We start from the raw sequence: 13,772 nt of genomic DNA, 5'->3' as shown, positions 1-13,772 counted from the left end.
CTCTCCGCTCACCCCGGGGCGAGCGGCGGCTCGGCCAGGGCAGCGCACGGGGCTGTGCATGCGCTTCATTTATAAAAACTGCCACGGACGAGCGGGAGGCACATGGAGGGGATGAGTCATCAATAAGGAAAGGCCACCATGAAAGATGAGTGGGCGAGTTGATTAATCCGTCGCGTTTTAGCCATGGGGTGGGGGTGGGTGGGGGTTGGGGGTTGGGGGTGGGGTGGGGGGGTCGATGCGGCGCATCACATCAAGGGACGTGATGGAACACTTTTCAGAAGACAGCATTGCTAAGAGCAAGGCTTGTGTGGCAGTTCATAAAATTTTAATGCGTACACTAAAAATAAAATAAAGTGATTAGACATTATAGTGTTTTCTGGAAGTTGGCGTTTGAATAACCGAGTAACAGATGAATAGGTGATTGAATGCAAAGGGTGGTGTGTGTTGTGCTGATTAGTGGTGTGTCGTATTGATTGGTTGTGTGTTGGAGTGATTGCATAGCGGCCCGGTCTATTTCCGCAGATGCTGATGGAGGACGGGAAGAGGGAGACAGCAGTCAGCTTGTTGCCCATGGAGCCTGAAGACAGGGACTCCGGGCGCACCTACACCTGCAGGGTCCTAAATCCCGCCGCGCCCGCCGGTCGCCAGACCTCCGTCACCATCAACGTCCAGCGTGAGTGCCCGCCCACCTTCTCCGGCAAACATGCTATCCAAGGGCAAAGTTATAATTACTGGCCACTATCACCGCAAGCGCGTAGGTTGAGAACAGAAGATGAGCTACATCAATGCATTCTGGTCCCAACAAACGCTCCTTTTAGGCCTCTGAAGCTCCAAATAATGCTTTTCAGATCTGTCTCCGAGCTGCATTTAAGACCAAGGATACAGTTCCATCTGTAACGCTGCAGACCGGCATAACTGGCCTTTGTCTGGTTGGCTACGTCAGATCCGACACGAGCTAATTATCAAGGTTTTCGCGAGTCCTTGGGTTTGGATCGGGCAGGTTAGAAAGGGGAGAAGGCGACGTTTGTGCTGTGCTCGGCCGCGCATGACGCCTGAGCCGCTGTGTTCCAGACCCACCCTCCGTGACCCTCTCGGTCCAGCCGCAGACGGTGCTGGAGGGGGCGAAAGTGCTGTTCATCTGCTCCGCCACAGCCAACCCTGAGATCACAGGCTACAGGTAAAAGGCCAGGCTGCCATCCTGTAATCCCAGATTACCACGGCATCAGAGCGAGATGGAGATAAAATCCTGGATAGGATTAGGATTACCGGCAATATGCCACGCTCTGGGCTGATTCTGCATAGCGCAGTCGTGTAACAGGAAAAAAAACCAAAAAAACCTAAGCATGTCGCTCATTAATCATGTTATGTAGTTAAGGCTGTATTATCTGAAGGGGACAGTGTATGAATATTAAATATAATTAATCACGTAATAAATATAGAAGTACAATGTTCCAAAATAATATTGTTTAAACTGAGTATTTAATTCAGGCTTCGGCTGTCCTTTTCCTAAAAGGTGGTCCAAAGGTGGCGTTCCCATCTCCGAAGCCAAAGGAAACACTCTGGAGGTGACGGTGGACCACTCCTACTTTACAGACCCCGTCTCCTGCGAGGTGTCCAACTCTGTGGGCAGCACCAACGTCAGCACTCTGGTGGACGTGCAGTGTAAGTCCCACACGGACTTTAACGTGCCTTCGCTCGCGCGGTGCGGGCCAGCTCTGTCGGCACGCCGATAAAAATCCGTTCTCAAAGCACGAGGGTTCGGATCTGCGTCTTGCTGCTCCCGAGCACTGTCCTTCAGACATCATGAGGAGCGTTGAGGCACGCGGCATAAACAGATTAAATACATTCTTTGCATGTGTACAGCAATTCATGAACACTTTTATACTGCTGTATAAAATATCACTTAAACGTGACAAGCAACATGCGACCCTTATCTCAAAGCTTAAATGGCTGTGAAGACTTGAGACTGTGTCTAATTTTCCTCTACACTGGTCTTGATTTGAAAGGTGTATTTCAGAGACGTTGACAGAGTGCTCACTTTTTAAGGCAGCAGCCAAGCATGACATAATAGACTTTGGGTTCAGTGATGCACGCGCGTTCTCAAAAACACACGGGTGCACAGCTGGCGTCAAAAGCCCGGCTTTTGTGTTGAATGGCGAATGAAACGCTCTGTGTTTATGTGCGTGCGCGAGCATGTGAGGTGTATCTTAAGCCTGCCTATCTCCCCTCTCTCTGCCCCACACCAGTCGGCCCGAGGTTGCTGTCCGAGCCCAAACCGCTCACGGTGGACACAGGCATGGATGGTGCCTTCACGTGCTCGTGGACTGGAAACCCTCCCCTCACCCTGGCCTGGACCAAGCATGGCTCCAGTGTGGTATGCTGCCCACCTCCTCATCAATCAATCAATCAATCAATCTCTCTCTCTCTCTCCCTGTCTCCTGATATGGGTGCAATGCTCTTCGATGCTCCGGCCCACAACCCATCTCAGATTGTAGGGACGATCTATATCGATCCGGGATGTGACGTTAAAGAGCATAACACCGGGCTTGACCGGTGCCGAGAGCTCGGGTTTCGTCTTAGGGGCAGACGTGGAGCGAGTTGCTGCCATCTCGGGTTCTGTTTGCGCACAGAAGCGAGGTGGTCCTGCAGAGGGGGCTCACGCTGGCCTGCCACAGACATCCACTCCCTCGTGGCCACCATGGCAGGCTGCCCGATCACGTTCCGCAAAGTGCCTGCAAAAGCAAACAAGGAATGAGGGGGTGGTGTGGGAAGGGGGATAGAGGAAGCGGAGCGGGAAAGAAAGACACCCGGGTCTAACAGCCGGCGCGGTGTGCTAAAGCAACTGGTTATTGTCGCCCTGTCCGCTTGCCCTGCGCGAGAGCGTCGCCGGCTAAATCCCCCCGGCGGCGCGCTCAGTCCGTCGTCACGAGATGTGGGATTATTTGGCTAATTCGACAAACGAACGACAAATCGAGGCCAGTGCTAAACGGATTATTCGGAGTTTTGGCGTGGGGGTGGGGGTGGCGCTAACGGGCGAGAACGCGCGGCGAGGAGGCGCGGCGCTCGCTCTCGCGCCCGGCCGCTCCCGGAACTCCGCAGCGCCGTCGCGGTAAGTTTAATTAGAAGTGTGTCAGCGCGGAGGACGAGGCGTAGCGCGCCTTAGACTGTAATTAAGATGGCTGCGGGCGAAATTACAGCTGAAGTCGAAGGTCTCCCCTCGGTATTGGTGGCAGTGGACTCGCTCCAGCGTGAGGAGGCGGCTATGAAACGGATGACTGGTGTTAATGGTAATGACTTTCTCGCGGGGCTGCAGCACTGTCTGAAATAAAACCGCGCTACTGGGTTCCCCCCGATTCCCGATGGAAATATCGACGTAGCGATAAAGCCGTTCAACGCCTGTCCAGAAGAAGTGGTTTTATATTAACAGAATTGTAACTATATTCCACAGTCGCTCCACGTACGCATCCCAGTTGTGGGGACATTTTCAGTCGAGTAGAATAACAACGATGTCCAACAGTCAAGCATTCCTCTTCACACTCTAGCCCAACCCTCTGATTCATCCTTTTTTTTTTTTTTTTTTTTTTTTTTTCCGCAAAGCCATCAACAAGTTTATTTGATAGGGTTACTATACAGTATAATTTTGCCCAGACCCAGCATTCAGCCAGGTATGAATGCTGCGGGCCTTTTTGAAGCCCGCAAAGAGCATTACCCGGCGTGCGGCTCCCGTTGGACGCAGAATCTTTTTGACGCGCGCGTGAATCCGAGCTTGCAGAGGGGCTCGCGCGCTGCCGTGCTGGCACTGACGACAGCCCTCCCTGAACCGCAGGTGCTGAGCAACAGCAACACGCTGCAACTCAAGGCCGTCACCCAGGAAGACGCCGGAACCTACACCTGCAAAGCCATCGTGCCCCGGATCGGCGTCGCCGAAAGAGACGTCGTCCTCACCGTCAACGGTGAGCAGCTCTCGCCGACTTTTTCGCCCTCTCATTAATGTCATTAATGGTGTGCAAATGAGTGTATGTGTTAGAAAAAGTGACTGCTCGCGCTATTCTGGGGCGCGCGATACTCTCCTGTGGCGCAACTGCTACCCTCACTCATTAAACCTCTTCGCACCTCTGTTTCCTGCATCTCCGCCACACACACACACACACACACACACACACACACGCACACATACGTTTCTGCCTGCACCTCTCTCTCACTCTCTTCTCTCTCTCTCTCTCACACACACCGCAGGTCCACCCATCATCACGGCTGAAGCCACACAGCAGGCTGTCAAGCATTCCAAGGGCAAGCTGGAGTGTCTGGTGGGAAGCAGCCCTCCCCCTGACAAAATCGTAAGTGTGCTTCCACCATAAGACAGTTCTCTTCTGCCTGTGTGTGTGTGTGTGTGTGTGTGTGTGTGTGTGTTTGTGTGTGTGTTTGTTTGTTGGGTGTCTTTGTTAGGTATCTTACACTCAGTGCAGCCTCATTCTTGACGAGCCTTTTCCCCAAGCAGTCTCTTTTTTCTGAATTTTTCTATGCCTGTGTGTGTGTGTGAGAGAGTGTGTGAGGGCAAGAAAATGTGTGTGTGTGTGTGTGTGTGTGTGTGTCCCTGTTCCACACCCAACCTGCTTCATCCCCCCTGCCAAGATCTTAAGTCATCCTCTTCTCTCTTCTTCTGTGTTTCTCCATTACTGCCTTTTGCCTGTTTGTGTGAGGCACGCGCGCACACACACACACACACATACACACACACACACACACACACACACACACACACACACAGACAGCACCCTATTAGAGGCTGCTAGATGAGCCAGTTACTCCACCCCTCACACCCCTACAGTCTGCAGAGGTCAGATGTGTTGGGGTCAGGCTCCATAAGCAGGGGGCTAGGCCCCCGGGCCCCTCCGGACTCTCCGCCCACACAGGCGCACACACCAGACCCCAGCCTGCCGCCTGGCAATTAGCACTCAGCTTCCATAACCCCCATCACCTCTTCAACGTGGGCTAGCCTCTTGCCAGATAATAAGGGTCTAAGGTTGGGAAGAGAGAGAAAGAGTGAAAGGTAAGACAAGGATAAAGAGGGGAGAGAGACAGGGAGAAGAAACGGAGGATGAAAAAGAGGACAGGCGAAGGAGACGCAGAGACTCACAACAAGAGAAAGAGGATGTAAAAGAGAGAGAGAGAGAGAGAGAGAGAGATGAGTGTTTTTGTCTGGATGTAGGGCTGTTATCCCATCAGTCCGGGGCCAGCGCTGGGAGACAGTGCGCCCCGCCACCCCCACCCCTCATCCGGACGGAGACACAACACACGCTTCACCTCTCCACCCCTCTCACCAGACCACCTAGCACAGACACCTCTGAGCGGTTTTGTGATTCTCCACTGACCTGCTGAAAAACAGCAGCTGCCCACCCCTGTCCCTGTCTGCAACGCTCTCCTCCCAGCCCCCGTTCCATAGCAACTCGCCATGCTGGTGTTAAGAGTTCATTCATCCACAAGAGCGGAAGAAAAAGCATCACTTCAGACACTGAATGCTCTGTGTGTGTGTGTCTGTGCGCGCGCGTGCGTGCGTGTGCGTGCGTGCATGATCATTTATATTGGGGTGGTTAGTCTAGAGCAAATATCCCCACATGAATCAACCTTTAATTAAAATGGATTTGATGTTGTGCTACAACCACACAGTGCTCCTTTGTATGGAACTGCACAAAGTACGCCACCTCGTTTAGTGTTTCGTTGTTCGAGACCACGCCCACTCGTTGCCTGGAAACCGCCTGTTTTCAAACAGAGCCGGGAACTCCGCCCTCTCCCCCGCCCCAGGTGTGGACGTTCGGGGACATGATCCTGGCGTCCGGCTCCTCCGGACGCTTCTCCGTGCAGACAGTGAACAGTGACCGCGGGGTGCTGTCCTCCCTCATCCTGTCCGAGACGCTGCCGCAGGACTTCCAGCTGCGTTACAACTGCACGGCCTGGAACCGCTTTGGATCAGGCACCGCGTTGGTCACCCTCAAAGAGCAAGGTGAGGGGTCCTCAGCAACCAGCCCCAGGGAGTTTCACTGACAACTGACTGACTGACTTACTGACTCGGCGAGACTGAAAGACAGATTTAAGACCCTTCCTCTTAAGGCCCTTCCTCTGTGATCAGTATTTCACTCTCTCAGGCCGGGGAAGGGCCACTCAGCTAAGGAAGAAGAAAATACAATTACGCACGGGCATGTAGCTTCTGGGGCTCAAGATGAGATGGTTGTATGGAGCAGTTTGGGAAAATACGCCAGGGAAGTCCAATTTTACCCACAAAGCCCTGGCACAGCTGCGGGTTGTCATTCCACCCAAGCAGGTGCACGCGTGCTACGGCTAATCAATTGTTTGAAGACTGAGATTACCTGATTAAATAAGTGCAATGCAGCCAGGGCTCCTTGGCTGGGAGGAAACCCTGAAGTCACGCCGGCGCTTTGGGGATAAGATCGGACACCCCTGATGTAAGGGTTTCATTTATTACATCGGGCCACATGAAAGCACTTTTCTGCTGCCATTTACATTAAATGAATCGTGACAGGTGGCTTCTCTGGAGTCAGCTCAGTGCAGGAAGCTGGAAAGAGACAGCCCCCCCCCAAAAAAAAGGCTCTCCAGCACTGTGCTTATCTTAATTATGCACCAGCGAATCAATATCATTTAATCAGGAGATGGTGTACTTAATGAATACATCTGCCCCATAACACGGATATAGATTTTGAGCCCGAATCAATTAGTTTTACAGGGTGAGGGGTGTCCCCCGCACTCCGCTCGGTGGCGGGAGCCTGGAGGTTCTCGAAGGCAGGTTGGAGAGCCCGCACTTGCTTCCATAAGAGGGAGGAGCCAGAAACTGGGTCCTCACCGGGCAACTGGTGGGACGGCACGGTTTCCACGGGGGCCGTCAAGACTGCCATCTTGTGATATCTAATTAGAGCAGCTTTGACAGGGGCGGTGCGCGCTCGTACCCGCTCACAACCATTCCTGTGACCATTAGAGACAATCACCAGGCTCCCAGAACGGCACAGTGCGGTCGGACATAGTGAGCGAGGCTGCTTTCCGCAGCTCCAGAGAATGCGCCCTGTGGCCCCCTTCTCCCAACCTATAATGAAATGGAAATCACTCTTAGCTCTCTCTATTTTACGAGACGGTGATTGGCATTAGAGACCACCAAGCAATCCGGCCGGGCGTGATTAACAATTAAGACGTGGAAGCGCGAAGTAATGGCTTTAAAACCGACTTTGCAGTTCTATGAAACGTAGCCTTCAGTCCCTCACACAGCGTGGTTTGCCCGAAGCACTGGATCAGGCAGGGAACTGTGGGATATTTCCCTGCATACCTTTCTTTGTGATTGACGGGTAAACATCGCGATTCTCACTATGTTCCAGAGGCCCTCCCCATACTCATCATCGTCGGCGCATCAGTTGGCGGGGGCTGCGTCTTCATCGTCTGCATCATCACCCTAGTGTCTATCGGCTGCCGGCACATGGCAAAAGGTGAGGTTCGAAGGTCAGGGGTCGGCAACGGCCTCACTTTCACGTGCACGCTTACGGCGCGGTCAGAATTAGACCGTCCAACTAACAGGATAGCTCATTGTAAAGCCATGTCACTTTTCTGTTGCAGATTTGACCTTTGCACCTTTCCAGAACGCTTTGCAAAGCCATTTCCCTTGTTCACCTCCGACCCCTGTCCCCTCTGCTCTGCACGGCAGGTAAAAAGGGCAGCCGCCTGTCCAAGAGCGACATCCGCGTACAGATCGTGCACAGTGACCACAACACCTCCCGTGGAAACGACGATGAAGAGGATGTGAAGGAGCCCATGGTAAGACTCTTTTGAAACTCATTGCTAGCACGATAAAGCAAACTGGACCAAAACAGCTACACAGTGAAAACAGAGATGCATAGATTAATGAATGCATTGAAAATGCAGTGACATGTCCATAAAAACCACAGAACATGAGGTTTTTTGTCCATGCTGTGGAAGCGTTAATCTAAGACAACAGTCAGCGTTTGGGCCTCCTATTAAACATCCATGCCGGGCCACCCACTGCAAACCACATCATCCCGGTTCGTTCAGAGCCCAGCTGGGCCGTGTTGAGAAGCACCGGGGAGGGACGTGTGGAAGTCGCGACAGTGAGTAACCCAGCCGTGCCCGATTACCCACCCCACCCCCTTTAGGCTCCCAACAGCAGTGAGTCTCCCGGGACGTCACGCACGGAGCACAGCGATCTGCTCGAGGAGGAGGACGACGAGAGATCAGACATCAAGGTAACGCCTGACATGAATGATGCATGAATGTTTTTGTTAGAAAAATAGTTGGCTGATGAGCCACTTTCGGGGCCCAGATGGAGTCGGCGAAATCACGTTTAATGGGACTGCCTGGTATACATCTAGATTGGGTGAGAAGAGGATTTTAATGGCTACTGGGCTGCATGCAACAACTACTGCTATGAACAAATTAATTCTTAAATTGCTTGTGCTTCTCGTATTCACCAGTTTTCTCATATTCAGGATTTTCTCTTTGCTACAGACAAAAAAGTGGTCCAGACCTGTCATACAAGCCATGTAGAGCTGTTCCAAAGTAAAAGAAATGTATGCATTAACAGCTTGCATCTGTTTCATGCCCTTTAAGAGATACAGATTGTAGAAATTAAACTTGATGTATGCTAAATATGTTGCAATTATTCTTAACAGTATATGACTGATTCTCCCATGATCAGTGCTAAGGTGTGATGTGCCATGAGGTTCTGTGCAGCCATACCCCACAATGACTTTACATACAGTGTCCAGTTAGTCTCCAATAAGATATTTTATGCTATTTAACACTTTATGATGTTGATATTGACACTCAGTGTCCAGGGAAGCATCCTCCATTGTAACACTACAGTGCTGCGTTCATTATCATTACACCTATTGTCTCAATTGTTTTGTCATGCACTGCCATGCTTTATCTTTTTCCAAACGGGCAGGGATCTGAGACTTGCAAGGAACTGTTCAGCTACCATGTATGCAAATTCAAAATTGTCATGACCATGCACCCTTGTGCAAACAGCTGTGAAATTCTGTGCAAATGACGTATTACTGAATCTAGCACGGCAGTCGCGTGAGCTGACAAATATGTCTTTGCATGAGGCCTAATTTTTTGCAAACTCCACCCCCCATAAGTCCTGTACCTACCATAGTCACTGTTGATTATACACCATATAGCCAAAAGTATATGGACACCCCTCCTAAATACAGAATACTGGTGTTTCGGCCATTATCCATTGCCAACAGGTATATAAAATCAAACACTTCTCCATGCAGTCTCCTTAGCAAACATTAGAACAGGTCATAATGACGAGCACAGTGACTTTAAAGGGCAACACCAATGAAACTATTAAAAATGTCTCTTTGCCAGTAAATCTCTAAAATGAAGACTTTGGATTGCTTACAGCCACATGCCGTGACATCGACAAGTTAAAGTGACACAGCTTAAACTTGGCGAGCCTGCCCATATACGTAGCTAGAAAACGGCAACAGTTTTGCATGCCAGAATCTTGGGTTTCTTTGGTCTTGGGAGAAAGTAACAAAACTCACTTTGGCAAAATTAGCTTGGTACATCGTTTTCTCGTGGCCCTTTTATCTAACTGCATCAAAGGTGCCACAAAGTGCAGCTAACTTGTCCACAGAACCAGGGACAATATTATAGTCACAACTAGCCGATCTAAGTCACTGTAGCTACTTTATGTAACCTACCTAGCTAGTTTACATTGACCATGTCAGCCATTTTTAGGATTTGGCTAAACTGAAAGGTAATTTTGTGACTAAAACAATGAGTATGTCAAGTCTCCTAGACTCTGGCTCATACATATATGGATGAATAGAGCCCAGTTCTGGTACAGTTGCTGTCAACCTCAGCATTACTTAGCTGCTAGCCATAATGCTAATGTCTTTCCATAACCGGCTCGCGCAAGATTGCGTCACGACAACCCGCGGCAGTTAACTAGGAATCCGAAAAGAGTGCAAAGAAGGGAGGCGTGGCTAAAAAGCCGTTGGTGTTATCTTTTAAACATGGAGCTGTTCAAAGATGACAGCTTTTCCACGACTCAAATCCATATGAATGCCTGCGGTTTTGGAAAGGGATTTCCAACAAGGTCATATAGGGGTGATGGTCTGGTGTCCACATACTTAGTACATACATAGAGTATGAGCCGTGTGTTTTCATCTTCTCAACAGAATGCAGAGTGATGTCGAGTATGTAATATCTATACATCCTGTCTTTCTTCCATCCAGGACCCCACTAACGGCTACTACAATGTGCGGGGTCACGAGGACCGCCACATCTCCACCCGCGGCGGCTTCTCCGAATACACGCCCAACTCTCGGCCCGTCTACACACCTTCCCAGCTACCCTCGCCCAGCCCGCTGTACGGCCAGAGCTCCAACCAGTCGCGCCTCTATGACTTCTCCAACCGCTACGCCACCACAGCAGGGCCACGCACCGCCTACGAACAGCAGCAGCAGCAGACGCCCCTGCCTCCGCCTCCACAGCAGCAGAGCACCCCCGCCCTGTATACGCAGGAGACGCTCTACTCAGGCTCCGCCTACCTGCCCGCCCCCTACGGCCGCGCCTTCACTAGCTACGTCAAGCCAGCCTCCTTTGAGAAGGCGGAGCCGTACGAGCCCTCGGACCAGGCCGGCAAGGCGTCCGGCTCCTCCCGCTTCTCCTACGCCTCCTCCCAGCAGTCTGATTACGGGCGCCCCGCCCAGCAGCGTATGCAGACTCATGTGTGAACTATGCCACCGGAGCCAACTATGGGATGTTCACCAGGAGAAAAAAAAAAGACTCAGTTTGGAAATCCCTCTAGAACACGATTTAGGGACACAAGTCAGCTGGGTCGGGAATCAGACAACGGATGTCGGTGCCGTCCTTGGGGTTGCCATTTCTTAGATGAATATGGGATTTGAAGGAGTCTTTTCTCTGCTCACATTTAATGGTTGTCTCCTGACTATACAACCTAATTTAATTGTGTTTAGCCTTGTCTACAACCTAACCTTCTGGTGAATGATTGACACCCTTTTATTTCATTCGACTTGTTGCATTTCCACAAGTTGATAGGCGCAGTGCCCCTTCTGGAGCTCGTTGGGGTGGGGGCAATTGTGATCTTTGTGAACCGCTTACATGAACTAACCTTTGTAAATGAGAAATGTAGGACTCTATGCTGGACAACAATCCTCAAAAAAAATCTTAACAATTTAAAAAATGCAAAAAGTACACAAAAAAAAATGTCCTATTTGATGGCATGCTGAAGCACATTTGTTTGTCCATGACATGAGGAATGCCCAACGACAAAAGAATTTGAGCATGACAGCAGAAGAAAGCTAGTGGGAGCCCTGGGTCTTTTTCCCAAGCCTTCATCCGCTCTTCGGGTTGTTTGTCTGTTCTCGTGAGAGGGTGCTTTGGAAGAAAAAAAGAACTTGGCCAAATGCAAATCTCTGAAAGCTGTGAATGAGGCACTTTAAGTGCCTTTCTGTCTGTTGAGGGGAGCAGAGAATGACCAGCCAAAAACCAACACGCAGGCCAGAGACGAAAGTGGCGTCGTTTTGAAACTGTGCCCCCCAAAAAGCCGAGCCTGCGAATGGTCTTTGGGGGTGGGGGCAGTGCTGTCCAGAAGCACCTGTTCGAATGTGCCTCCACCGAGTGAAGTGGGTGGTGGTGGGCTGAAGGAGCTTCAGGATACACAGTGATACTTTACCAGCCGTCCCCGTGCACCTGTGAATCACTGGCCGAGCAGACTTGTCTGGTCATCCGATAACACAATCAAGTATCTTGAAAAATGTTTACAGAAAAAAAAGAGAAAAATCAAAACACAGTGCTCTGGATAAACGACAGGAGAAACTCCTCTCCTTCATGTCTGTTGCATGCAGATTACGTGTCTCTATGTGAACGTGCCAAACGTTTCTTTCCATGTTCATTCCTTATGTCACATTTTGCTTTACTGCACCAAACACAATTGGGTCATGGCAACCCAGAAGACTGGGTTCCTGTACTGCCATTTTCCTCAGGGCCAGGGTGGCTTGGCTCTGTTGGGAGGGGGAAAAAATGAAATTTCACAAAGTGAACTGTGTCGACAAACACAACATTGCTTGTCCTTATTTTTATACTTTATATAAGCCTTAATGTACAGCTTGTAAGCTGCTCTACTGTAAAGTACATTTATATTATAAATGTATATAAATATATATCCGAAGTGATTTTATTTCGTCCACAATCTTTTTACCCTTAGGCCTGAGTTCATCATTTATGTGGGAGAGTTCTCTTCCTTCAAGCCACAATTGTCCATTTTTAATTTTTTTTTTAAAATATTATGTATTAAGGTTTTCTTTGCTAAAATGAGCTATTGTTGCTTGTAACTTTGTACACATATTTATATTTAAATAAAATCATTTCAAATAAAAGCAGCTTCGACCGGCTTGATTTAGCACGCACGGGCGCGCCTTGCGAGGAGTCACGTGGGAGAAGGGCAAACAATAATGGCGAAATGGAGTTTGACGAGTACATAAATTAGCATCGCTGCCTTTGTAGATTCTTCGATTCCCGCGGCGGTGGGCGCGCTTTTTAATAAAGACGGATGAGGTTCCCTAGCCTCCCGCTGTCTGAGAATCAAGCAAAACTGGCACGCCATGTCTCTGCGCGCGCGGTGCCGGGGGGCTGGGTGGCATTACACCCCCCCCCGCGCTGTCGTTTCTCATTCTCGCGCAGGGCTCCGCTGTGAAGAGTGGGGTGGACACAGAGCCGCAGTCAGCGTTTCATTTGGGTCACATTCATATTTCATTCATCTGGACGGCATTAACGGAGCCAAAACGGCTCGAGAACAGAGCAGTCCGAGGCGTTAAAATGATCTAATGGTGGCACGAGGTTATGCTTCCTTCTCTCGGCATTTTTGCGGGATCCTGATGTATTTAACCCACCACATTCACAGTGTAAAACAATTCTTACGTCTGCGCAAATGAACGAATGGGAAACTTTTGTCCTTGAGACATTTCAAAACGGCCGTAGGTTGCCTGTAAGGGCGGACGTATAAGGTACATATTTTATATGCACTGTTATACATTTAAAAACCAACGTTAACAACTAAGCAGGTGCTTAGAACATGGATTTTGCAGAAAACTCTTTCCTTTCCTTCTAGGGTAACACAGGTTTTCCAGAGCAGCCAAAACTGGGTTTGTTAGATCACAATATCAGCTCTATCAAGCTTACCGCTCTCTTCCCACGTTTTTACTTCATTGCTGCATCCCCAAACCCACTAAAACCTGAGGCTTCAATTCTCGAGTCTTTGTCTGCATTCGAGATTGCATGAGCGGTCTCGTTCTCCTCTCAACCGTCCGAGTTATAGCTGCACAAACGGCTGACCAGTGCACGAACTTCTAACCTGGTTTTTCTTAGTATTCTAAGCTTGCCTTTAAAGAGTATAGATTTATAACTAGCAGTGAGAAATGCCCACCTGCATGAAGCTGTTTTTTTTTTTTGCCTATCTTCTTCTCATACAGAATTTTATACATACCATATTTTCATACATCTCTACAGTAGCACCCTGCATATGAAAAAAACAATGGATTACATCTTTGTCAGGCTTTTAATATTGATCCTGGCTTGCCTTTTGTAGCTCTCCTGTGTAGGGTTCTATTCACTCTGCATAGTCTTTCTTTTGCAAATTTCGAATCAAAAGTTCCACCATCTGGTGTCACCTAGAGGAGGAGGGTTTTCCCTTTCGAGCCCAACTCCTCTCAAGGAGACTT

The 13,772-nt window shown here is 49.7% G+C and overlaps 1 protein-coding gene across 3 annotated transcripts in view; it reads left to right on the top strand.

Annotated features, from left to right (window-relative positions):
• Window positions 1-12,431, top strand: part of kirrel3l (kirre like nephrin family adhesion molecule 3, like) — a 39,421-nt gene extending 26,990 nt beyond the window's left edge. The window contains exons 5-16 of one of the 3 annotated variants that reach the window (XM_081699606.1): window positions 523-673; window positions 1,072-1,177; window positions 1,514-1,662; window positions 2,247-2,374; window positions 3,827-3,953; window positions 4,237-4,337; window positions 5,803-6,001; window positions 7,380-7,487; window positions 7,703-7,812; window positions 8,169-8,258; window positions 8,521-8,582; window positions 10,266-10,396. In XM_081699606.1, coding sequence (XP_081555732.1) covers window positions 523-673; window positions 1,072-1,177; window positions 1,514-1,662; window positions 2,247-2,374; window positions 3,827-3,953; window positions 4,237-4,337; window positions 5,803-6,001; window positions 7,380-7,487; window positions 7,703-7,812; window positions 8,169-8,258; window positions 8,521-8,559 — 1,308 coding nt within the window. In that variant the 3' untranslated portion in view covers window positions 8,560-8,582; window positions 10,266-10,396. Of the gene's footprint in view, window positions 1-522; window positions 674-1,071; window positions 1,178-1,513; window positions 1,663-2,246; window positions 2,375-3,826; window positions 3,954-4,236; window positions 4,338-5,802; window positions 6,002-7,379; window positions 7,488-7,702; window positions 7,813-8,168; window positions 8,259-8,520; window positions 8,583-10,265 lie in introns of all 3 variants that reach the window. The other 2 variants (XM_035534234.2, XM_081699605.1) reach the window with 2 other exon arrangements.
• The last annotated feature ends 1,341 nt before the right edge of the window (window positions 12,432-13,772 follow it).

The sequence above is a fragment of the Electrophorus electricus genome, chromosome 17 (assembly GCF_041902795.1).
Source record: "Electrophorus electricus isolate QZ-2024a chromosome 17, ASM4190279v1, whole genome shotgun sequence".
Lineage (NCBI taxonomy): Eukaryota > Metazoa > Chordata > Actinopteri > Gymnotiformes > Gymnotidae > Electrophorus > Electrophorus electricus.
This window is presented reverse-complemented; position numbering and strand designations above follow the sequence as displayed.